At 38.9% G+C, this 26,523-nt stretch overlaps 1 protein-coding gene across 2 annotated transcripts in view; it reads right to left on the reverse strand.

Annotated features, from left to right (window-relative positions):
• The window catches only part of RYK (receptor like tyrosine kinase), a 78,892-nt gene extending 56,560 nt beyond the window's left edge, over positions 1-22,332 (reverse strand). Inside the window, exon 1 of one of the 2 annotated variants that reach the window (XM_039837181.1) lies at positions 21,880-22,129. In XM_039837181.1, the coding sequence (XP_039693115.1) occupies positions 21,880-22,114 (235 nt within the window). In that variant the 5' untranslated portion in view covers positions 22,115-22,129. Of the gene's footprint in view, positions 1-21,879 lie in introns of both variants that reach the window. The other variant, XM_039837182.1, reaches the window with a different exon arrangement.
• Between the last annotated feature and the right edge of the window lie 4,191 nt (positions 22,333-26,523).

Genomic DNA, 26,523 nt, shown 5'->3' on the forward strand with positions numbered 1-26,523 from the left:
AATAACACCTACAAACATAAGGCCCTTTTCCCCTCAAAATTGATGTGGATTTACGAAGAGAGGTTCAAATGGAAGAAAGGCACCTGGGTGAAAAAAATAGTGTGAGCCAAGGCCTCAAGCCCTCAGACAGAGATGACTTCCTCTTGCTCCGTCAGCATGATGTCCTGGCCACTCTGACAGCATTTACCATGGCACACGCACCACTTGTCGCACAAACCCAGGTCCTCGTCCCTATGTATACCAAAGTGGAGAACACCATATTTCTCCTCGCATTCTCAGACAGTTAAAGAAAATTAGTAAGTACTTGTTAAACAAGTTAGTGCTGCAGAGAAAGCAGAAGTAATCGAGATGCCCGAGAAATGCTAGAGAAGTAACTCCTAAATTGCACTCATTCCCATACCACCTTCTTGAAGAGGGCCACGTCTAACGGCCAGCACATACCACATTCTCCGACTTTATCATATCCCATCATCCTACCTATGCTTAATGTTTTTCTTTAAAATTGATTCAATTTTTTAGAATAAAAGTTTTAAAGGCAAAATTTAATCACTATCTTGAGTGGAAAAATCAGTAATTATTGTGAAAAAATACAAGGTAACCAGAAAAATCAATAAAAAGGAAAACCAAACAATATTACTAAATTCTTAATACTGGTGCCCACCAAGAAAGAGAGCTTGAGTCCAGCTCATTATTTACAAAAAGGGAGGAGGGAGGTATTAGCAAGTGTTTGTGCGAGGTAAAGAATCAAACAGAGGCTTTTTCTCCATGATAATCGAAAATAATCAAAGAATTAAAGCAAGAAGTTACTTTCTCTAACTTATTTACTGTTAATTAGATTTATGTTCAGGTGTCCCTCTAGTAATACAAAACATACATATTCTACACGTTGGAGGGAAATGGTACAGGGAGACCAAGTGAAATATAAATTTCATATTTACTCATTTTATACCAGGGTTTTGACACCTCGTGGTATGCAGAGTCAAGATGTAGATCTCACACCTCCTAAGAATACAGATGTAAAAACAACTGTTACAAGCACTTATATAAAATTAGTCTTTTCATTTCTGAATTAAATCGAATACAATCATCGATTCAGAAATGAGATTTGAGGATTACATAGGGGAAAGTTGCTGCGTTGGCTGGGTAGCACTGCTGTATTTATCCTATAGAAGGTATGGAATGCAATGGGAGAGAGTAAGAGGTCTTCTGCAAAAGGCTCTCCCTATTGGCAGGACAGGAAGTGCTAGCAAATATCTGGGGAGGGAGGGTGGTGTTGGAGAAAGAAGGGAAAAGCAAAAGAAAGCTGGGTACAAAGAAACCGTCAGCAATCACAATGATTGTAAATAGCATAAATTTGCTTGTTTTAAAAAAAGTCTGAGTCTTACTCCAGTCTAAATTGATGCTGTTTACAAAAAATACACCTAGAACAAAATTTTAAAATATATGCCAGATTAAAAAAACAAAAATACAGAAGAAAAACAAAAAAGTAGATGAGGCAGTATTAACATGAGACAAGCTAGAACTCAAGGTAAAAAGGTTTTCTATTAATAAATCCATTAACTAATATCAAATTAATAAGAAAATTCTTATTAATAATAAACTTAAGATATAGTAGTGCAAACTAACAAAAGAGCTTCGAATACAGAAAACAAAAATAGATCAGAAAATCAAGAAGAAACAGACAAATCCGCAATCATAGTTGGAAACGAACACCCTCTAAGAATACAAAAGATCAAAACGGATAAAAATTTAGTGTGGACATATGATTTGAACAATATAATGTGGAATATGAAACAAGGCGGGGGTGTTAATCATGAAGTAGACCACGCACATTAAAAACAATGAATTGTTTTGTACCTAGAAAGAATACAGGTTACCTTTTCTGATTAAATACCATGGCAAAAAGTTAACTAAAGATAAGGATTAAACCAAAAGATGATTACTTGAAAAGATTAATAAAATAGTTAAATCTTTTGCAAGACTGATTAAGAAAAAAAGAGAACACACAAATTACCAATATTAGGAATGAAGAGGGAACATCACTACAAATCGTATAGATGTTAAAGATTTTTAAAAAATATTATGAACAACTTTATGACAATAAATTCAATAACTTAGATAAAATACAAAAATCCCTGAAAAACAATTTACCAAAACTGATAAAATCCAAATAATTAGAAATCTTCCCCCAAAGCTCCCGGTCCAGATGAATTCTATCAAACATTTAAGAAAGATAAAATAACCAATCTTGCATAAACTCTTTCAGAAAACAGTTGAAGAAAATACTTTCTAACTCACTTTATGATGCCAGCATCACGCTAATATTAAAACCTGATGAAAACATTATAAGAAAAATATAGACTGACATCCCTTGTGACCATAGATATAAACATTCTCCACAGAACATTAGCAAACCGAATACAGCAATATATAAAAAAGATAAAACATCATGATCAAATGTTTATGAAAGGTTAATCTTTAAAAATCAATATAATTCACCATGTTAACAGAATAAAACAAAAACCCAGATCATCTCAAAAGATGAAAAAGCATTTGGTAAAATTCACAGCCTATAAATGGTAAAAACTGTTAGCAAACTAGGAAAAGACATAAACTTTCTTAGTCTGATAAACAGTATCTATTAAAACCCTGTATATAGATAATATCACACTCAATGATGAATTATTAAATTCTTATTTCTAAGATCAGAAACAAGGCAAGCATATCCACTTTCATCTCTTCTATTCAACCTTGTATTGGAGGTCCTAGCCAATGTATTAAGACAGGACAAAAAGCATAAAGGTTGTAAAGGATGAACTAAACTTACTTTTAAAGATGATAGGATTATGTGTGTAGAAAACACAATGGAATCTACTAAAATACTACTAAAATCAACTCCTGAACTTAGCAAGTTTCAGAATACGAGGCCAATATTTTTTTAAAAAACTGTATTTCTATATATTAGCAACAATTGGAAAATAAAATTCAAAAATCAATACCATTAACATTTAAAAAAACACCAGTACCTAGAAATAAATCTAACTAGAAATATGTAAGTCCTCTACATTGAAAACTACAAAATGCGGCTAAGGAAAATTAGAGATGACCTAAGTAAGTGAAGACATTCCATTCTCTTAGATAAGCCTCAATATTAAGATGTCAGGTCTCTCAAATTGATCTATGGATTTAAAGTAATGTCAACAGATTTTCTGAAAAAACGAATTAATTATCAAATGAAATTTAAATAAAAACAATCTTGAAAAAGAAAAAACAATGTTGGAAGACTCATCACCTGATTTCACAATATAATGAAGAGCTATAGCCCTCAAGACAGTGTGGTTTTGGTGTAAGGTTAGACATATCAATGAACAGAATCCAAAAATAAACCCCCAAATATAGGGCCAATGAAATTTCAACAAAGGCACCAAGGCAGTGCTAATAAAGTGATGCTAAAACACCTAGATAAAGTTATGGGGGGACGAGGAGGATTTTGATTCCTATCTTACATATCACACAAAAACTGATTTAAGATTGAGTATAGCCCTATACGTAAAAGCTAAAACTATAAAGCTTCTAGAAGAAAATGTAAGTGAATATCTTTACAACCTGGAATAAGCAAAGATTTCTCGGACTGGTCACACAAAACATGAAATGAAAGAGAAAAAAACTGATAAATTGGTTGCCATCAAAATTAAAAACTTCTCAAAAGACATTGTTAAAAAAAAGAAATTCACATCACAAACTAAAAGAAAATATTCGCAACACATCTAAAAACAAAAAGGACTTGTTTCTAGAATATATAAAGATCTACAAATCCCAAATTAAAGACAAACCAATTAAATAAAATAGGCAAAAGATATGAACACACATTTTGTAAAAAAAAGATATATAAATGAATAATTGTATGAAAAGGTATCAAACATCATTAGTCATCAGAGAAATATTAATTAAAACCACAATGAGATACTATTTCCACACACAAGAATGACTAAATGCTGGCAAGGATGTGGAGCAATTACAATTCTCATACATGGTTGGGAGTGTAAAAAATGTTCAACTACTTTGGAAAACTGGCAGTTTTTATAAAGTTAAACTCACAACTACTCTATGACCCAATAATTCCACTCCTAGGTAGTTATCCAAAAGAAATAAAAACTTGTACATGAATATTGACAGCATTTTCATTCAAAACAGCCAAACTGGCAATAATACAAATGTCCATCGACAGACGAATGGATAATTAATTGTGGTATATTCATACAATGGAATACTATTTAGCAATGAAACTGTTGAGACTTTGTAACAAAAGGGATGAATCTTAAAGACTCATCTGTATGAGTAAAAGAAGCTATACACAAAAGAGCATATACTATATAATTCTATTTATATAAAGTTCTAGAACAGGCAAAACTAATTTATGCTGATAGAAATCAGATCAGTGTGGTTGCCTGGGAAGAGAGGTGGGAGAGAGACTGGTGAATTGACTACAAAGGGGCACCAGGGAACTTCCTGGGGTGATGGAAATGTTATATTTCTAAGTGGGGTGTGTATGCACTTTCCAAAACTCAACCAACTATACATTATATGTAAAGTTTACCTAAAATTTTTAAGAGGAGGGGGGAGGAAGTCAACAACAGTTTTTACCTCTTTGTTCTAATCTTAAAAAGCTTGTATACCATAGAATGTTACTAGCACTAACAAAGTTTTAGAAAAAAATAATCTTAAGTGAGCAACAACTTCCTAATTTAAACTTCAGACATCTTTCACAAGGAGATAAAGAATTCAGGTCCTAATAAATAACAGTTATAATGTTATTACTGGTAATAACAACAATAACGTAAATATTTAAGATTTTCAAACATAATTCAAAGTATCAAGAACATCTAGGGGTTCTGTAACTTTGATTCTCTTAAAGCTAGATGAAAAAGAGCTATAAGCAGAAAAGAAAGAACAAAAAGGCAAGCACATCCTCAAGATACACACGCACTCATTTAATAATTTTTGGTTTAAGTTCTACTTGAAATTCTCTGAATTCATACCTCTCATGAGACTGAGGGATACAGCCAATTCCCTTTCCAGCGTCCTGCGGACATCTTGTTCTCTCTGAATTACTCAAGGTCTTTCCATGAACTCTAGACAGAAACCATGGTTTCTAACTAGAAAACACTCGCTGGGAACACACATCAGCAACTTCACAACATTCTAATTGAAGGCTGGGCAAAGACTGGTGTCTCTAACTTTCTCAAGCTTCGAAAACCTATTTGGACTTCAGTTTTTGCTGTCATGCTAAATTATTACCTGGTCATCCATCCATGACTTCTTCTCTTCAATGACCCTTTTCTATACTGTCACCCCCTAATGCCACTGTGACTTCTATCAACCTCATCTTCTTGAAGCACAGCTGGCCCTGTAAAGCTCAGAGGACTCATTCTCTCACCATCAGTGGACACTGCCCTGGATCCCTATGACCGCTTCAGATGATTACTTGAGTAACTTTATCAAAAGTCCTGTTTCCATTTGGGCAAATGCCATCAAACTATGCCACCCACTCTCTTCTCCAGTATCTTAGCTACCTCATTCACTGAGGATTCTGGACCAGTTTATAAAATTCCTATACATCCTTCTCCTATGACTTATTATGGCAGACTCCCAGTGTCCTTGAGACCAACCCACTCTCAACCTGCCATCCATGTTCCTTTTATTCTTCAACTTCAACAACTTTCACCTTTAACAAAGCGATCCATTTCCATGGTCAGTAGCAATATATAAATTGTTCTACCTCCAAAAGCTTGAACTGTAAAATCTCAACTAGTAGCTCTTCAGCTCCTTCCCTTTATTGTTTCAACAGCTGTTCTCTTGTTCTCTTTGACTTGACTCTCCTACTCCCTGTCTTCTCTGGTGCTGTAACTGAATGCTGCATAAACCTGGATGAAGCCATTCCCACAAATGAGAATCACTACAAAATCATAACTCCCATCCTCAACAAATAAATCAATATTCATAAGCTGCTGACAGTTTGGAACCCTGTGATCCATATCTGTAAACACTTAATGGCCACCAAAAAATTGAAAATTTGAAATTAACTATCATAAATTGAGGTACTGAAATTGTAATACAATCATTAGAGTTGCTGTTTTCTGACTACAGGTTTTGAAAACATTTGTTTTGAAATGGACATTCATTAACTAAGGTAGTTAATTCCTAGTTGGAAAGAGTTTAAATTTTTTCAAAGAAGCCATTAGATTGAGATTCAAAGTTTTGTCTAACAAATGAGCAAATACAATCTATTCTGTCATAAGACAGATTCCTTTAACACCAATTAGCTTATAAGTGGCCGGTAAATAAAATAACAATGCCAGTATAACATAGAAATTGTGTCAGTTCACATTTGAATATTCCCAGGCAAGGGGAACTGAAAAAGCATAATTTGCAGTGGGAAAGTAAAGACCCTCGCTTAGCTCAGCTACTGCCAGGCAGAAATCCTCTCAGCTCTATTTAAAGAAATATGAGCATTTGAACCCAAGGCTCACTCCTCAGAGGAGCACTGCCAAGCCTCTGCATAGTTCCTGGATCACAGCAATCTGTACTTCCTCTTGTGTCACCTTCTATGGCAGTCTCACTGGCTTAGAAAGCTACTTTCATCTGCACTACCTCAAGACCATGCAAACCAGCCATTTCCATCCTATTATGTTTTAATATCTTTAACTCTCCTCTGAGGCAACCCCAGCCATTCTAAGTGGTTTGACTGGGCTGTCCAAGTTATGTCATAAGGTATCAATTATGCTTTTGCTAGTACTTGGTTTGAAAATTGCAGAGGTCTTAAGGGTTTGCCCTTAACCTTATTTTTCCCATAAGACCTGTTATTTTTAGTGAAAAGGCAATCTTGAAGTTTTTTTTTTTTTAGGAATGTATTTGATGTTGTAACAGAAATACTTACATATTTAAATATAATACTGAATGTCAGGCAGGGTATGGCTGGCAAGCAATTTGTGTATATGAAAGTTTTACAAATATTTATACTCTTTGACCCAGTAAATTCCACTTTTAAAAATCCATCCTAAGGAAACCAAATACAGATACAAATTTTCATGTAAAAACACATTAATCAAAATAATATTTAAAGTTGAAGAAAAGAAACAATATAAATGACCAATAATAGAACAGTGATTAATAAACTATAATGCATCCATAACAAATAACAATAGTTTTCAATACTTTTTCTTTGGAGAAGAAAAGGTGGTACCCCAAGTCATTACACTCCTTCAATCAAATCTCTCCCTGGTCATCTATGTGACATATTGAGCTTTTCCTTCGAAGACAGGTTTTAATGACAAAAAAAAAAAAAAAAACACTGAAAAAGATTACAAAGCCATAAACAGGAATATTACAAATAAATTTTAATGAACTAGGCTTTGCTTAGACTGTAACACTAAATAAAAAGAGACAAGATACAAACTATAAACAGCAGATTTTTAATAATGCCTGGCACCTAAAATAGTTCTTGTATATAATAAATAATAATAAATGTCCAGCGAATTAAAGTTAAAAGTATATGTATATACACAATGTGTGTGCTCCATTTCTCAAAAAAGGGAAGGAAATACCAAAAAATATTAACAGTGGTTGATTATAAATGGTGGATTACGAGTTATTTTTACTACATGCTTTTATTTTATTCTTCTCTTAAATTTTCTAGAAAGCTAAATTAAACTGGAAAAAAATTAGTTTTCAAAAACATGTTTAAAGAAATATACACATAGCTGCAACAATTCACTAAGCAAAAATCCAATTACTGCCTAAAATAATCCATAAAGGCTAGTAAGAGCTAGAGAGAAAGCCTCTAAACAACAAAACTGAATAAAAAGTCACATTGATAAAGGTAATATCTTTGATATGTCAAGATTAATACTAATAATGATAAATTACTAATGACTAAAACACCTTCCAACTTTCCCTTAAAATACCCAGATATACTGAAAAGTAAAATTTGGCAAAGCACTCTGAACTGAAAAGAGAAGATCAAAGCTTGGAAAGAATATCTACAGTCAACATTGACAATGAGACTGATATGAGAAGAAATTCTTAGACTACCATGTTCACTATCTGAATGAGAATAAGCATGGGAAAGAAGACCTAAATAAATGGAAAAACATCCCATCTTCATGGATTGGAAGATTTAACTATTGTTAAGGTGCTACCCAATAGGATATATACTACCCAAAGCAATCTATCGGTGCAAGCCCTATCAAAATTCTACCAGATGCTGGGAGCAGTGGTGCATGCCTGTAGTCCCAGCTAGCTACTTGGGAGGCTGAGGCAGGAGGATCACTTGAGCCCAGGCGTTCTAGGCTGTAGTACTAGCACTATGCCCATTTGGTGTCTGCACCAGGATCGGCAACAATATGGTGACCTCTCGGGAGCGAGGGACCACCAGGTTACCTAAGGAGGGGGGAACCCGCCCAGGTTGGAAATGGAGCAGATCAAAATTCTACCAGAGCAGGTGACGTACAGTGGGAGGAGGGTGTAAAGGGGCTCTGCCGGATGACAGACAGGAACAAGAGTGCACAACCATGAACAAGAGGTAGCATTCTGTCATTAGAATGCACAGAACTTTTATCTTCTAACCTAGCATGAAAAACACTTCAGTTGTTCAATTACCATTACCAGACTTAGTTTTCTCACTGCCAATTCCAGAAGAGTAGGAATCCTGCTCTATCAGAAAATATGACATTGGTTCATAATTTTTTTGTTCATAATTTTAAACAACCCAAAATCCAAGCTGAAAAACCAAAGATGTTCCAGCAAAACTCTAAACACTCATTAAGAAAAAATCTTTTTACTATAGACAGACAAGCTTAAGTTCAAACTTAATTCAGGCCTGTGTTCTACATGACTTGGCCTGTCTAGCTCAAGTTCAAATAATTCAATAGTTCAAAATTTTTTCGAAATGATTTTAAAAGTTAAGTACTGGTTTCCCAAAGCTACAACAATGGTTGATTAGTGTCAATGAGCAAACATCTCCCTTTATAAAAACAGCAACCTTTATAGCACTTAACAAAATACATTCCAAGAAATTGTTCACAAATCTATCTTCCTTACTACCTTGTACAGCTCACAAGCAGAGCTGGGGTCTTCATATTGGTAGCTATTCAAATATTAGATGAATGAATGGCTGGCTGTTGATAAACATCAACTACATCAAAGATGGATTTTGATGAACTGGATGAAATGATATTTTAAAGAAAAACAACAGAAATTAGTTAAGGCAAGAAAATAAGTGATGTCATGGAAAGAGAACTAAAGCAGAGTTTTTGCTAATAGGTAGATGAGTGACCTTTGGCAATAAATGACTTAACCACCTTCTCCAGGCATCAATTTTCTCAACTATAAAACAAGAGAGGTAAACCAGATGATGTTAATGTATCCTCCGCCACAAAGTTCTATTATTCTATGATATCATTCATGGTTTCCAAATGTCAGCCAAAACTCTATTATTCTATGACTGTCATCCACAGTTTCCAAATACTAGTCAAGCTTAAGTAAAAAATATATTTAGTCAAGAAAATCTTCTAGGTTCTGAGGACAGTGCGGTATATGAGCCAGAGGAAAAAAAAGCCAAAATCACTTACTATGTATAAAACCATTAAATACTCTATATTTTAATCGACACTAAAAGAAAATATAGAGCTCTTATTTCAAATTTTTCTAGTTTATGGAAACTAACAAACTAACAACTTGTTCAGCAGAATCTAATAAATCTAGCTACAGTCAAATTATACCTAGAAAATCAGCTAGAAATTAACTTCATCATAAGACAAGGAATTTACAAATGTTAGACTACAGGAACGGGGCATTTCTTCATAATTAAAAAAGAAAAAGCCCATAAATCTTCAATTACCATAGCTGTTTAAACAATAATCTTGTAGATAAAATAAAATTTTTCATGTAATCTTGTCCATTCAGGATTTTCCTCCTATTTTTCTCATGCAGCATGAAGTGTCTTGATGGAACTGGGTTGAGGTGTATAATATACATACACATAGAGAGTATAAAAAGAATTAAAATGAGTTTTTAAGAGAAAGAAGATATGCATTATTGACAATAGAAGACAGTGTAAATATGATCCCACACTCCACCCCTTTCCTCCAGGATGCCTCAACATCTCCTACCTAAGACCGGCCTTCTCCTAGGAAAGATAAGCAGGCCCACCCTTTTAGTCCCTGTAAGGTGACTAGAGAGTCACCTTCAAGGAAGGGAATCTCGTGATCCTCCCAAGGAAGAGCTGGGCACCTGCAGTCACCGAGTGCCTTTCCTCACTTTGCCACCGCAGGGAAAAAACATAATATGTGGTTAAAATCAATAGCTCACTTAAAAACAATCCACAGGAGTGGCTATTTGTTGCCACTGCTTTAACAAACCAAGCTACAGAGTGCAAAGGCCCACCGAACAAACATTTCCCCACCACTATCCTCCAGAGATTATATTTGAGATCGTAACTTTCACTGTAATCTGTGATCCCTGGAATGGAAACCCAAAGCTATCCCCACGGATGGTGTGCTCAGGTTTGCCTCTCTAGTACTTGTGATATCACCTTTGGGAGAAGTTGGGCAAAATCAAAAGGAGAATATGGTCACTTTTGATTTCAAACAGATAACTCAGATATAACCTTCCCATCTGAAAATACTATGCAGATGAATAAGAAATTATAAAGAGAGATAGACACTAAAATACAGGATTAGGGAACAAGATTTCACATCCAAATACTATATCATCTAAAACAAATTCATAAAAGAATTTCCTCAAAGATGTGATTTGTACCACAACTGCAGAGATGTTAAAGGTGATTCCCAAATCTTTTCCAAGGATAAGGATCAAAAACTCAACCCATAATCTCCAGTGCAGTAACATAAAATATGAAGCATGCCCTGCTACAGTGTCAGAATGTTCCTGAATCTGGTAAAAAGATACTTTGGGAACTAATTTGTCAACTGACTAGCTCATGAGCATTGCAGGTAAGGCCCTATAAATAGAGATGGAATAATTTACTCATAGTTTGACATAATCACCACTCAATTTCTTTCCTAGCTAACTCTTAGTAGAAGCATGCTATCTTAGTCAGCAGTGCAGGCCATTAGTAACTAAGAGTTGGCTGTTATGTCCAGGGTCTCAAAGCACAATGGAAAATTCACAAATATCACTTCTCCCTGCCAGCAACAGGAAGCACCGCAAAGGGCTAAACTGGAGTCCAGTTCCAAAGCTACCTAAATTCTTTTCTCAGGCAAGTCACATAGCACTCTGCTAGGAGTTAGTTCTGTGAAGGTAGGAATCTTTACTGTTTTATTCACCAAACTATGGTCCAGTACACACTCAATAAATAATTGTTTGGTGAGTGATAAATGTTATTGAAGGCAATGAATCAACCATGTGATATTTGACCTCTCTTTCTAACATTCTATAATTTTCATACGAAAATATGCAAATATCCTACCAATAACTAAAATAGATTGTTTTGAGGATTAGGTAGCATTTTCATATATATTACAGCAACTGCTGTTAACAGACATCCTGTTGTTGGTTGAAAAGCATCTCATCTTATACTGGAGGAAACCAAAACTCAGAAACATTAATTACTTGCCTACCCACATATAGCAGAAGGAGGAAACAGAATTAAAACTCAGTATGCAGATTCCAAATCCAATACTGTCCCACATCATGTTATCTACTATATACTCACATTAATGTACATATGCACACACACATATACAAACCTTACACCTTTTTTCTTTAAATTGACATAAATTCTCTCCTTTAATAAATAATTTAAGGAGTTACACAACTTTAGAAAAGATGCAAACAATCAAAATGATAATTGTTGGCCATTTCTGCTTTTAGACAAGATAGAATAACAGGATCACATTAACCATCTCATCTGAAATAACCAAAAAAAAGACATAATATATGAGAATTCAGAAAAACAAAGACAGCTCAAGTATACAAGACAAAGAACCAGAGAGGAGAAAGCTTCACAGAAAGAACTTCTAAAATCTGCAGGTTACCCTCCAGTCTTCAACTGAATATTGATCAGAGCAAGGACAGAGAAAGGATAAAAAGTGTCTAGCACCTACACAGGATCTGGAATATCGCCTATTCCCATGAGCCAGACTGGAAAACCTCATGATTCACAGGTCACTGGAGAAAGTACACAAAATGGTCTTGACTCAGTAGTGTGGAATAATTAGCTCTACACTGAGCACTGCTCCTGTCCTATCTAACAAGTCTTAAAAACAAGACCTGAAAGGATCAAACTGTTTCCAAGTAATTTAATTGAATCCCAGAACAAAAGCCAAGAATATTTATAGGGATACAAAAATATCTAGCACCCAGCAAGGAAAATTCACAGTGCCTGCCATCCAGGCAAAAACTAACTGACATGCAGGATAGACAGACGGATGGACAGATGGATATATACATAGATTGAAAACAACCCAGAACTGGTACAGACTTTAGAATTAGCAAACGAGGACACTGGGACAACTTGAAACAACTATTATAACTGTAATCCACATGATCAAAAAGTAGAGACGTGGAAGACATAAAAAGACCCAAATCAAATTTATGAAATGTATGAGATGAAAAAATACACTGGACAGAATTAACAGCAGATTAGGCATTTCAGATGAAAAGGTTAAAATTCTATTTCCCAGCTCTAATTACTAGAAAAGGCTTTTGCCAGAATCTCTCTTGAATATTTCACATTCTCTGACTGTAGGGTGGACCAAGAGTCTTCTAAGAGACTGCTACATGCCAAGCCATGAGGAGGCCTTAGTGCAGCAAGGAAAAAACAGAATGTGGCAGATACAGTGATACAGATTTGTCTGTACAGGGTATAGAGCTATGGAAGCCAAGATGGGGGCGGGGAAGGTACCTTACTCAAAAAGGGGAGTTCAAGAGACAGAGACTTAGGAAAATGAGGCAACTTCAAAGAAAATAAAATATTAATAACTAATTTATTTAAACTTTCATTTATAAGTGTAAGTTCAGTCTGATTCCCCTTTTGGATAATAACCTAGCAGACAATAGGAAATGATGAAGAGAATGATGACTCCAGTAAAGTATAAGACAGTGAATACAAAATAAAAGTGATTCATTTATTTATTCATTCACTGAACTTATACTGAACATCTACTATATGCCAGGTACTATTTTAGGTGCTGGATATAAAGTGGAAAAATAAAAAAAAGGTCTCTACTCAAAGAGAAGCTTTCCTAAAGGGGGAGATAGAAATAACAAAAGTATAGGTGCTTAAAATAAAACAGGGTGACAGAGTAGCACTGAGGGGTAAAACCTAGAAAGGCAAGGCTTTCTTAGCAAGTGGCATTTTAAGTTGAGATCTAGAAGGTTCTACCCATGTAAAGATCTGTAGAAAGCATGGGAGGCACAGCAATCATCTAATGCAGATCCTAAGGTGAGAAAGAGCTTGGCACCAGAGGAACTAAACATATGGTTTGGTGGGAGGCAGGGATGAGAGAGGAAACTGGTGACAGGAAAGAATCTCTATATAAAGATTCATGTGTAAATCAAGAAAATTTGAACAGCCTAGATATTTGATATTTACTAATTACTGTTAATTTCTTAGGTGGGATAATGGTTATAAATTTTTAAAGAGTCCTTATCTTTTAGAGATACATGCTAAAAAGTTTTATAAAATTTTATGTCTGGGTTTACTTCAAAATATGGTATTTATAAATAAAAATGCCACCTCCACAAGGGATTTTTTAGGGCGGCAAAACTATTCTGTAGAATACTCTGATGGATACATGATATGATGCGTTTGTCGAAATCCATATAACAGAGTAAACCTTAATGTAAGCAAATTTTAAAAAATTCTGCAGGAGGTCAGGGAATCCCAGGATAAAATACAGAATGTAACAGATGCTTCCTCCCAGAACCAGCTTTTGTGGAACTCAGATGCATCCATAAACTTTTATCAGGGGTCCCTGCAAAGCCTCCAAAGTCTAAGAACCCCTAGCACAGTATACAAAATTTATTATGTGTGGGTAACCATGCCTTGTCTAGCAAAAGGTCCTAAGTCTTTCACAAAAAAAGGCTAAGAACCACTGACATTTCTCTTGCCAGCAACTTCCTAGCTGAAAACTGAATTGCTATTATTCTTGAACCTACTGGTAATATCTCACTGCAACCATTTGGATTCCCTGCAAAGACATTACTACACAGCCATTACCACAAGCAAATAATAAATACCACCAGTGAATTTTACAACCTGGAAAGAAAGTTGTGACAGATACCAGGGTGGGGGGGGGGAAAGGAATGGTGGAAAATTACCCCTAAGTGCAGCAAGAAAAACAAGCTGTCAATTATCTGATGACTCTCCATTGAATGTAAAATGGTTCTAATTTCAGAGTTGTTCAAATGTTGAAAAGCTATACATCTTACTTAGAATCAAGGAAACATGGCATTCAAAAGGTTCATTAGCTGAGGCCCATCTCAGATCTCCTAAACAAATTGCTCAGGGTAGGTATAGGAATCTATTTTTTTTCGCCCCTCAGATGATTTTGGTCAGATATTTTTTTTACGCCCCTCAGATGATTTTGGTCAGATATTTTTTTTACACCCCTCAGATGATTTTGGTCTGCTAACCTTCAGAGACAGCACAGTAGAGAAAGCATGCACTTTGGAGTCACATAGCCCCAGACATCTCTGTGACCTCCAGGAAATTCTGTAATTTCCCAGAACCTCAGCTTTATCTGTAAAAAAATGTCAATGCCACCTACTTCCTATGGTTGATAAAATAAAAGAGAACACATATGAGTACTTGCCACATAGCAAGAAGTATAGTAAAACACACATATTTATATAAGAACATATTTATTTATGAACAAGACATAACATATTTATCTTATGAACAAGAATGCGACCTATGAAATTACTTTTCATAAAGTCTACCACTCAGCACTGTCACTTGCTTAGGCATAGTAAAAAGAATCCTTCAATAAGTGTTTATTGTGTAACTCAGCAATACACATGCATTTGTTTTGGCACATCACATTTTAAGAGATCCTACATAAATGAAATATAACATTTCAATTACAAATACAGCGCTTGATTTAAATCAACAAGGATAACACATAAAAGCATATTTTTAAGTGTGATATAATTTCAGAGTAGCTAATAGCTGTTTCATGCACAAATTTTTATTTTGTTTTGTTTTAGTATACAGAGCTGGCAAGTGTTTTTCATAACATAAAATTTCAAAAGTAGCGCCATGGACGGTCTCAATTCAGGATGCTCAAAAAAAAAATCTATATGCTTTCATTTATTTCTAAAGTGACCCTTAAAATCCAAGCAGTATTTTAGGCAGCTCCTTCAGAACTGACTAGTCAACTCAGGATGTGACTCATAGGGGACAGGTTTAGCTATAATTGGATAGAGTTCTCCCACATGCGTAGCATGAAGAAGGGGGAAAAAACTCAAAACCCACAATTGCACAATGTCTCAGCCTTGCTTTCCCGATGAAGAACACATGAATTCAAATTGAAGCTGCTTCAATGCCACCAATCCCACCCGAATGCCAAGGGTTAAGAGTCTGCCGGAGGGTGTAAACCCACCTTCACCAGCACCCCACCTCCTCAGGATCTAGGTAATGGCAAGTTATGCTAGACATATCAGCAGAGAGGATACCCTCACACCTTCCCTTACCAAGCACTTGGCCTGGGGTTTAAGAGGAAAGAGAGATGCTGGGAGAGGAATACATGGTTCATCTAATTTTTCTTTCCCTCAACCACTTCCCAAAAGAAAAGAGTCCTTTGGTCAGCTGCCCAAATCTGAAGCCCTGGATTCCTGTGACTCCTCCCTTTTCTTTAACTCTCAAGTCTCCACTAAGTCTCCAAACTCCCTGCAAATTCCTCATAAACCCATCCCACCCCTTCAACTGCCCTAGTTGATCCCTCTTATCACAAGGCTGACTCTATCTCATCTCCCAGATCCAGCTTTTCAGTCTTCAAGCCACTCTTTTCACTGGAGCCAAAGCTCTCTTTTCTATAACTCAGTCCTTATCGTGCAGTCTCCTGTCCTAAATTCTTCAACAACTCATTACCCATAAAACTCAAGTTTCTAATCCAATCTCAACCTATCTTCCAGCTTTATATTTTACCACTCTCCGGCTTTGCCAATTTTTCTCATCTTGGCCACATGAGATTTTTCCTACTACTTGATTTCACACACATCTGCTTCCGTAGGACTATAGCTTTGTTCACACTATTTTCTCTGCCTGGCATGAACTGTTTCTCTTCTCTGCCTATCAAATTCATCCTTCAAGGTTCGGCTCAAATGTCTCCTTTCCTAAACTCTAAGCCTCTCTCCCTTCCCCACTTCTGTAGTCAGAAGTCACTCTTAAAAAACATATCAGTCAGCAATATAATTCTTTTCTCAGTGTCATAGTTTTAGATATGTCCTCCCTACAAAACTGAGTTCCTCAAGAAAATAAATTTAATAATTTTGAATCTCCATTTTCTACCACAATATATGGTACTTGGCTGGACTTCAATTTTTTTTTTTTACTTGACTGATTTGGGGAGCAATGATCTCAACTAGTATTGACCTGATTTTAAATAAGATGTGAACAATGTAAACTCTTACAGGGAGCATTTATTTTTTAAGAGAGAAGTAAGTTATACAAAGTGAATTTCTAATTGGTAGGAGGCAGAGTCTATTCTCAGAAGTCTCTCTGACCTCTACAGATTCCCTATCACTACCATAACTGCTGCCATGACCAGTTTATATCATACCTCTCCACCCACTCACCAGCATTTTATCCGAAACCACTGCCCCAGCCACGTACCACTTTCACAAGCCCTGGACTTAGGGAACTCAGTACTATCAGAATTATCAATTAGATAGAGAACATGGGAAGATGCAAGTAATGACCCAGACCACAAGCAAGCACATGTGGCAGGAGGCTTGCAGATTCTACTCCTTGACTATTTTGGTTGATCGCAGCTCGACCAAGAGGCAGTATGGATTCCAGACTCAGGCAGGCCTGAGCCAAGACCTGATGCTCTTACCCAAAAGACCTCAAATCAGAGTCCTCTTCAGTAAAATGAGGAAATAAATGCCTATTATGCAACTTGTTAAGAAAAGTAAATGAGAGCAATGAAGCAGGGCCTGGGGACACAGGGATGCCACTGAGGCTTTTGGAGTCTCTATGATGGACTTCCATTAGGACCGCATGTCCCACTAGCAAGGAATTGGGTTGGTTACATACCACCTCCCAATCTGTTTCCTTATCTATATAATGGAAACAACAGCACATACCTAACACAGGGATTACCTTTGTGCCTCACACAGGCAAAAGACTGCTGCATGTCAGCAGCATTCTAAAAAGTGTCAAGTACTACTTCAACCACCACTACTATCTCCTTAATATTATTATCAAATACTGCTATTAACACCAGCTCTTCACAAGTCAAAACTCAATCTTAACTGCCATTTACACATTGTGGAATGACCACTAGTCTTTATTCCCATTTCTTCCGAAAACTTTTCTAAAATGATAGCAATGAAATCACAAAGACATTAAACCACAAAGACAAACAGAAAGGGAATGAAAACGACACTTTATACATTTCAACAAACTTTGCAAGATGGGAAGCAGTTGAAGAAATGGTCAGGACTTCTGAGGGGCTCAACCCTGGAACCAGCAAGGGCCAATCAAGGCCAGCCTGAAGCTCAGACCTGACAAAGGGGGAGCTTCTGCAGGGGGTATTCAACAAGGGGTATTCTCCAGGTCCAATAAGAGACCTAAAGTTTTTTCTGAAGAAACTGAACCACAGAGGCAGGAGAACTGTAAACGAGAGAACTCAAAGTCTACAGCCTCAACGGTGGCACCCTCCATCCCCCTCAACCAAATATCCCAAATCCAGGTAGCTGGTGCATCACCAAGCACACCAGAGGCAGGAAATTGGAAGTGTCTTCTGTGCAGACACTGACTAGTCCCAAAAAAGATGTGAAAGTGCTGATACGTGGGACAGACTACCAAAGAAAGGTCCACCTGCACCTCAAGGGTAGTCATAGACCACCAGCATACACATGCATGTTCTCTCTCCCCTAATCCACTTTTCAGCATGTCGCTCTTAATTACAGGCAGCCAAGGATCACCAGATATTTGTGATATAAACAAACATAAAAGAATTCTGAAATTAACAGGCACACTGGAGGAAGCAGAATATTAAAAACATATTAAACATTTAGAAAAAAATTAAAAACAACATACACACCACAAAAATAAGGGAAGATAATACATCCATAAAGAATAAGATAGAAACTGAAAAATGAAATGGACACAGAGAACAAAAAGAGCTTCTAAAATTTAAAGACATCATCATTAAAATTTTAAAAATAAAAGCCTGAAAGACAAAATTAAGACATCCTCACCCACTTCCCACCTCAAAATACAAAGATATAAGTTAAGAAAATCTGAAGATCAAGTCCAGGAGAGTCAATAACCAAACTAAAAGACATTCAAAAAAAACAAAACACAAACAAACAAAAAAGAAGGGGTAGGAAATTATCAGAGAAGTAACAAACTTCAGTTTTGAAAACTGATATGAGTCTCTAGATTGAAAAGGCCCACTTAAGATGGAGAACAGACAGACGGAAGGACTCACATAAAAGCTTATAAAATTTCAGAAAGCCTGAAAAAGACATTCAAAAAGAAAAAAAGAAAAAAGAATCAAAATGGCTTTGGATTTTTGTCAGAAACCTTTAATGCCAGAAAACAGTGAGAAAATGCAAAATTGTGAAAAGAAGTTATTTTCAACCTAATATACTAAATTCAGCCAAATCATCTAGAAAGCATGATAGGACAAACACCTTCAGACATGCAAGGCCACAAATAATTTACCTCCTATGCACCCCTTCTAAAGAGGATACACTAGCAAAACAAAGCAAACCAAGAAAAAGAAGACAGGAGATCCAAGAAACTGAGGCTCTAAGAAGAGAGAAAAAGGAACAGAAGTCACAGGAAAAACAATTCTACTGTTCAGATTAGAATAAGAGGATGGAAGGCTTTGGAGGTGCAAGTCTCTAAGAGAAAAACAAGTGGAACTGACAGATGATTTGATGTATTACCTGGAAAAACCTATCAAAAGGCAGGTAACACATTTTTTGGAGTATCTGAGGGACTGTACCATAGATATGTAAAAAAACTAATCAAAAAGTTTAAAAGACAATTATATACACAATAATGTAAATACTGACTGCTGGTTTTACCGAAAATTGCTATGTAACTATATTGGGCAGTTTGTGGGAGACAAGAGGGCAAGTACTCAATTATGATAGTAGGAAGTCAAATGCTTATTCTACATGATTTAGAAATATTAAAGTAAAAAACAAACTAGTTTAAGACAGTAGCTTCCACTGGAAAGTAGGGACTGGAGGAAAAAAGGCCAAAGGCAGAAAATTGCTGTTTTTGACTTCAAGTCTTTTGGCACTATTTGTTTTTTTATAAACTGTGTGCCTGTATTAACTGGATTAAAACAACTTATTATCATATCAAGGGCCATTAGTTCAATTTATAAAGTTGTCACTATCCACTTCATTTATAAGTTTCTTACTTGGAATTCCAAAGTCATTGTCTTAGAAATATTATGAAATTGATGCTTAGATCCCCAAGTCGGATTTCAGAAGGCATTTAACCCATAAGGGTACAAAAATATGGTACAAAGAATTACTTCAAGAGTTTCTGTGGGAAACTGCATTCTGAGAACTCAGGATGCCTGGTATACACCTCAGCCCTACCCAGATGCTCTTCCCTACCCACGGGTGGCCAAGGAATATTTTAAAGGTAGAATGTATAAGGGAGATGGATGAGATGGAAGGAGAAGACGTGGATCTGGCAAGATAGAGAGTCAAGAGAGTCAAGATACCCACTGTAAAAGGTCAACTCTATTTGCACTAGAGAAAATACAGCTGAAGGTCCCTCTTGCCCCAGAGGTGTACAAGGTTGATTAGTGAGGCGATCCTCCCTCTGTGCTCCCAACATCCCATTCCCGAGCATAAACTGCATGCTCACCAATCAAGTAACGAATACATCATCTCAAGTATTAACTAGCAATCGTTATTTTTCCACCATGCCATAAATCAAACTGCTATAGTATAAACAATATCTTCATTTCATTCAATAAAACTTTGCAGCCTATGTAAACATTGTTTGATTAAAAAAAAAAAAAGATTATAAATTGTGTGAGCAAGTTATTTAAAGCCTGACTTTCCTCATCTCTAAAATGAGAATGATACCTACCTCACTGGGTCACAAGAAAATTAGAGGAAATGATGTGTAAAAACATGTAGGAGCAGGTATAGGGCAGGCACTCAGTCAATGTCAGCCTCTGGTTGTCCCCTGTCCCCTACCTCCACCCAGACTGGTTTGTTAAAATAAACAAAGCCACAAATTATATATAATCTTTTAACCAAAAAAAAAAAAACTTTAGAAAACCATGAATACATTAATATTTTAAAGTAATGTGATGTGAGTCCATATTTAAGCATTAAATATTTTTCATAACCTTTGTCTTATGTTCCAAGTACTAACCCAATTTGCAGTTTTACTTCCGCTAAACTAAATTCAGTTGATTCAGCTAGACTAAAAAGGGGATTAAGAATGGCAAGACATTATAAAAACACAGCATTCCTTGGTTAAAGACTACAAACCCATATATGTAACAGTGTCTAAACAGTCTGCTAAAAACAATTCCATTTCAACACTGAGTCCACCTCAACGTATTTCCAGAAAGTCTTAAAACTTAAAATAATAAAACTGACATAATGGATGCTTGAGAGAATAATTTTTCCCCCTCAAACACTCAGATGGACCACAAATCTGAGATGAAATAAAGGGATATTAATACACAAAAGAAATCTGCAACTACCTAAGACTTCTCTTTGGAGCTATTTCTATCAGACCTCTAAGGGGTCATTTCCAACAAGAGAACATCATTAGTTTTCAAATAAATTCCTCCCAAACGACAAAGCTATTTAAATAGAATGGAACCATCAACTGATCCAAAGCCAAGTTCTCCTTTCCCTACAAGGTATTCAAAGTAGGAGAGTGACCCAGAAACACAGGATCAGTCCAAACTCCAACACGCCCCAGACAAGAACCAAGAAGGTAATGAAAAAGCTAAAAGGTCTGCTACCTGGAGATTTTTCATGATTTAGAAGTATGCTTATCGGTCGCAAGAGTCGGAGACTGCACGAACACGTAATGTCTTTCTATACTTCTCTTTAAAAAAAGAGAAAGGAAAAAACATAACCAGAAAGTATGACCTCTGGAATGAGTCCTCTACTGGGGCATCAAAACCACCACCAAGGGTTTGCAGGTTTAGTCTACACAAAACGTGGATTTCGAGGTATCCAAGATCCAAGGCCCAAGAGTGGCACACATAGGAGGAGTCAAAGAAACTTGGTGCGGCAGGGAAGAAAAGCTGTAAGGTTGCTTGCCTGTAGGAAATAAGATTAAGGACTGAAGAGGCTATATGGAGGATGGAATGGGGTGGATCCCGGGTCTTTCCAGGAGGCCGAGGGATCTCGGGGTCTTTTCGTGGCTGGGCAGCGAGGGCGTAGGGGGAAAGCTAGAAGGCTGACCCGGGGCGGAGGCTGGGCAGGGACCACACCTCCCGGCCAGCACGGCAGGCAAAGGCCGGGGCCCGCAGGAGTCCTGGGGCGCTGGGACGGGATGGGGGCGCCAGGGGCCTGGGAGAGGAACAGCCCACGGTCGACCGCGCGCGGACTGGGCCACCGGCGGCCGGAAGCAGCCAGGGCCCGGGCGGACCTGCTCGCCGCGGCGCAGGCGGCCCCACTCACCGATGAGGCGGCGCACCTCGTCCTCGCTCAGGTAGAGGCTCACGCTGGGCCCCGCGGCCGCAGGCTGCAGCGCCGGGGGCCGCGGGGCCGGAGCGGCGGCGGCGCCGGGCGCGGGCAGCAGCGACAGCAGCGCGAGCAGGAGCAGCAGCAGCGGCGGCGGCGGCGGGACCCTCAGGCCGCGGGCCCCCGGTAGGCGGCCCCGGCGCGGCGGCCCCGACCGCGCCGTCCCGCGCATGGCCACCGCCGCCGCCGCCGCCGCCAGGAAGGAGCGTTGGCCGCCTGCCGCGCCGCTGCCGCCCACCCCCGGCCCCGAGCCCCTCACAGCCCCGAGCCGGGGGCGGCCACCCAGCTCATTGCGCCGCCGGCCCGTGGCAGCCGGCCGCCGCTTCAGACCGCCGGAGCGCGCCGCCGCCGCCGCCGCCGCCTCCTCCTGGGCAGCATCGTCCGCTGCAGGGGGCTGGCCGCGGAGGCGCGCGCGTGCGCGTCGCCGCCACCCCGAGAGAGCGCGCGCACGCACGCGCCGCCGGCTTTTTGTGGGCCGGGGCTGGGCTGGGAGCGATCTGATTTTAAAGTGCAGTCGCCCGCGAAGGGTTCTCTGGTCACCCTGTAAAGGAGCCCGCCCCCGCCCCACGTTGTCACCAGCCTGCTGTTTACTTGTCTATTGTCTGTAACATCCCCACCCCGGCGGAGAGTGCGGGCAGGCTGGCTCGGGCCGCTCCTGCAGCCAAGTGGGCTCCCCAGGTCTACGGAAAATCTCTAGATGAGGTCGCTCTGGCTGCGAAAGAGAAACTTACTTTTCTATTTAGTTAGAAAATGCAGAAAAATAGAAAATCACCTTTTATCCCACCATCGGAGGTCAACATTAACATTTGTTTGTTCTCATGCATATATACTCTGTACATTTATTCTCCTAAAAGATATTAGCAAACTTTAGTAACCTATTGTTAACACGTTACACATTTTTATATTTTGTAGTCATTCTGCGTCCTTATTATCAACCTGCATCTGGGATTGTTAACATGTGGTTTATGTCAGGCGTTGACAGCGCCCTCTCCAGAATGTCACGTTGTGTGCAAAAGTGTGTCTGTCTCTTGAGTGCGTGCTTGTGTCTGTGTGTGCTGTGTGTATGCTTGAGCACACACAGAGAAGCGGTATGTACATCTCATCATTTGTCCTAGGGAATCCCTGTCCCTCAAAGAGGTTAAGAATCATGGGTATTCATGTTATGTAAATGTCTAACCACAATGCTGTACATCTGAAACTAATGTAATATTGAATGTCAACTGTAATTGGAAAAAAAAATTTTTTTAATCATGTATACACCTTCGCTTTTTTAAAGGCAGCCGAGCAAAGCTGTGGGCAGATCTCTGGGCCCCCTGATGTGTTTATGTGAGCCACCCACCACCATCACGGTCAAATTTGCTCTTCTCTTCTCTCTCTGGGTGAGGCTTCCAAGGGTCCGTGCCAGGTACCCCTCTCTCTCTGCCAGGTTTCCAAGGGTCCCTGCCCTGATCCGAAGCCTCCCACCCACCCACTCCTGGGGAAGCAGCTGTTCCCAGGCCAAGCAGCTTGAATAGCAGTTGCTACTAGCAGTGAGGCCCTAGGAGGCAGCTATTTTTATCCCCTGAGGAGGCTGGGAGAAGAGAGAGAGGTTGATGAGGCCGGAAGTCCTGGAACTTGATTTTCCTCCCTCTGGAGAGGAATGGGTTCCATTTAGATATAAGCTGGCCTCAGCTTATCAAGCTTCAGCCCCCTCAGCAAAGAATACTGTGTCCATCATCCTACAGGAGGAGGCTGAGTGAAGTGTGAGGGCTGAGGAAAAGTGCTGCAGCAGACACTGGGCCAAAACCACAAAGGTCAGCAAAAATACTTCTGCTGGGGCAGCCACTGCTTTTAGGGGGCCAGGGCTCTGACAAGGGCTTGGGACTGGGAATGTGCAGTGTGAACAGGGCTCCCAATTCAGCCAGGAGGCATTTTTTTTTAAAGGATGGCATATTCCCAGCATTTTTGAAAATGGCTCACAGTCCCCAAGTAAGGAAGCTCTTGTCCTCAAGGCAATCTCTTCTTAAGAGTCTGTGATGTAAACAGAGCAGAGCTTTCAGTCAGGCCTGGTAAGGTTCTGGTACTTGTCAATGATGTGACCTTGAGAAAATTACTTAAACTCTCCAAGCCTCAGTTTTCTCATTCATAAAATCAGGATAATAATGCCAGACTCACAGGGCTTTTACAGGATTTAATTGGAGAAGATGTGAGTAAAACTCCTAGGCTGCCTCTAGACTGGGTGGGTGTCACACCCATTGTTATCTTTATAATGATTAATCCCTTCCCTCTCATGACCACTTCCTAGAAAGTTTCATCACCAATAATCTCCTAACCTTTCAAACCCAGAATCCTCGAGAACTTCATTCAATATAGCACCAAGCCTGGCCCAGAGCTGAGATGAATTCATTCGTGCCAGATATCATGTGTGGTAATGGAACACGGGGATGAGCAAGGTGCTTTCTTGAGGACACACTAGAAACAGATGTTTACAGCACATTTTCGTCAGTGCTATGAAGAAAATGTTAGTGGTTTTCAAAGTCTGGTTCCCGGAATATCAGGATTCTCACCTGAGACCTTGTAGAAATACAAATTCCTAGACCCCACCTTAGACTAACAGAAGTAGCAACTTTGGGGGGCAGCAATGCACAGAGAAGCGGTATGCACATTTCATTATTTGTTCTAAGGAGTTCCTGTCCCCCAAAGAGCATCACAAGCCCTCCAGGTAATGCTGGCTACTTTGTCAAGAACATTTCAGCTCTACTATCTCTCCTTTGAATTATTGCAGTTGTCACCTCACTAATATCACTGATTTCCCCTTATTCCTTTAGTCTGTTTTCAATGCAGCAGCCAGAGCCATGCTGTTAACCATCAGCCAGATTATGTTGATCCCTGGCTCTTAGACTACCAATGGCTCTCTAACTCATCTAGAATAAAAGCCTAAGTCCTTACAAGGTATCAAGTCATTGCTCACTCTCCACTTTCCTCTCTACCCTTCTGATCTTATCTCCTTCTATTCTCCCCTTATTCAATTAGCTCCAGCCACAATGGGCACAATACAACTTCAGGGCCTTTGTACTGCTGTTCCCTGTACGTGGAATGCTCTTCCTTCTGACATCCACGTGGCTTCATCTCTCACTTCTTCAAATCTATACTCAAATGTTAACTTCTAAATAAGATTAAAAATTGTGAACTTCCCAACACTTTAACTCCCCAGAGAAAGAACCAGTTCCTGGTTTCTCCTGTCTCTGCAGGGTACTTCATCTCACGCATGGGTCCCAGGAGGCATCCCCTCTCCCTTCCTCAGCAAGGTGTGGGTGGCAACTTTTGAAATTTCCCAATAAACTCAGCGTGAAAATGCTGGGAAGTTCTGACCTCAACCCCCTGAGGTTTCTTTGCCTAGAGGAAATGAAGGCCGCAATCATCACCAAAATTCATGCATTGTCCCCACTGTTGGTTTGTTTTGTCACTGTGGTTGACCTTATTCTGCTCCTCCAGGAATCAAATTTCAGAAGGCCTGGAAAATACTGTCATCAGGACTTGCTTTACTACTCCTAAAAAAGGCTAGCCTTGGGCTTAAGGTGCAGCAGGGTGGGCGAGTGGAAACCCTGGGGGCGAAGGTGGGGAGGCCTCAGGGATAATGGAAATGACTGGGATGATCCATGCATGGAGTCTGATGCTCAGCTCAGAGTCCCACCTCATGTCCACAAGGATAGACACCCAGTCGTGAGAGCCCTGAGAACAAATCCCCAACCCGTACTACGCTCACTCAGCTGGGGGTTGGATCTTATGGCTTTAAGTTCTAAAAACAGCCCTTTCCTTTGCAAGGAGCAGTTGGGGATGCTGTTCTGTGTACTTTAGGGCAGTTTACTTTTAAAAAGTTATCCTTCCGCAAGGAGCATATTAACCCACTGTGTTGTGAAGGAGTCAAATGGCACAGAAGTACACAGAGTGAAATATGAATGTCTTCCTTGACACAAACTTTCCTCTCTCTCCCACCCCTTCCGGTCTGGTTTATGTTCTTTAGCCCTTTCTCTAGACATTTACCTACATATACATGTATTTAGACATGCAAATATGTGTGCTTTTATTTGGTTTTACAGAAATGGAATCATAGAAAAGGAAATGAGCTACACGATTTGCTTTCTTCACTGATGAAAGTAAGTCGAGGTCTTGAGGATGCTTGCATAACAAGACATACAAAGGTTAGTCATGGTGTTCTTTTGGTTGGGATGGACCATGATAGATTTTACAGTTCTGGTGATAGACTGCATATCCTTGCAAATGCTTCTTTGTGCACATGTGTATTTTATGAAGATAGATTCTCAGAAGTGGAATTGATGAGTCAAAGGGAATTACCTTTTCGTGTTGATAGGTTGCTTAATTGCCTTCTTAAAGTCTTTAACAATATCCACTTCCACCAATAATATGAATGAGACAAGGTAATACAGTATATCAGTGTTTTTCCTTTTGCTTTTGACAGTCTGGGGAAAGAAAAATAACTCATCGTTTAATCTGCGTTTCCCTCACTACTAGTGAGGTTAAGCATAGTATATATATTTATTGCCCATTCGATTTACTTTGTGAAGTATCTGTCCACCTTTT

This window comes from Pteropus medius, unplaced genomic scaffold (genome assembly GCF_902729225.1).
Source record: "Pteropus medius unplaced genomic scaffold, Ma_sr-lr_union100, whole genome shotgun sequence".
NCBI lineage: Eukaryota > Metazoa > Chordata > Mammalia > Chiroptera > Pteropodidae > Pteropus > Pteropus medius.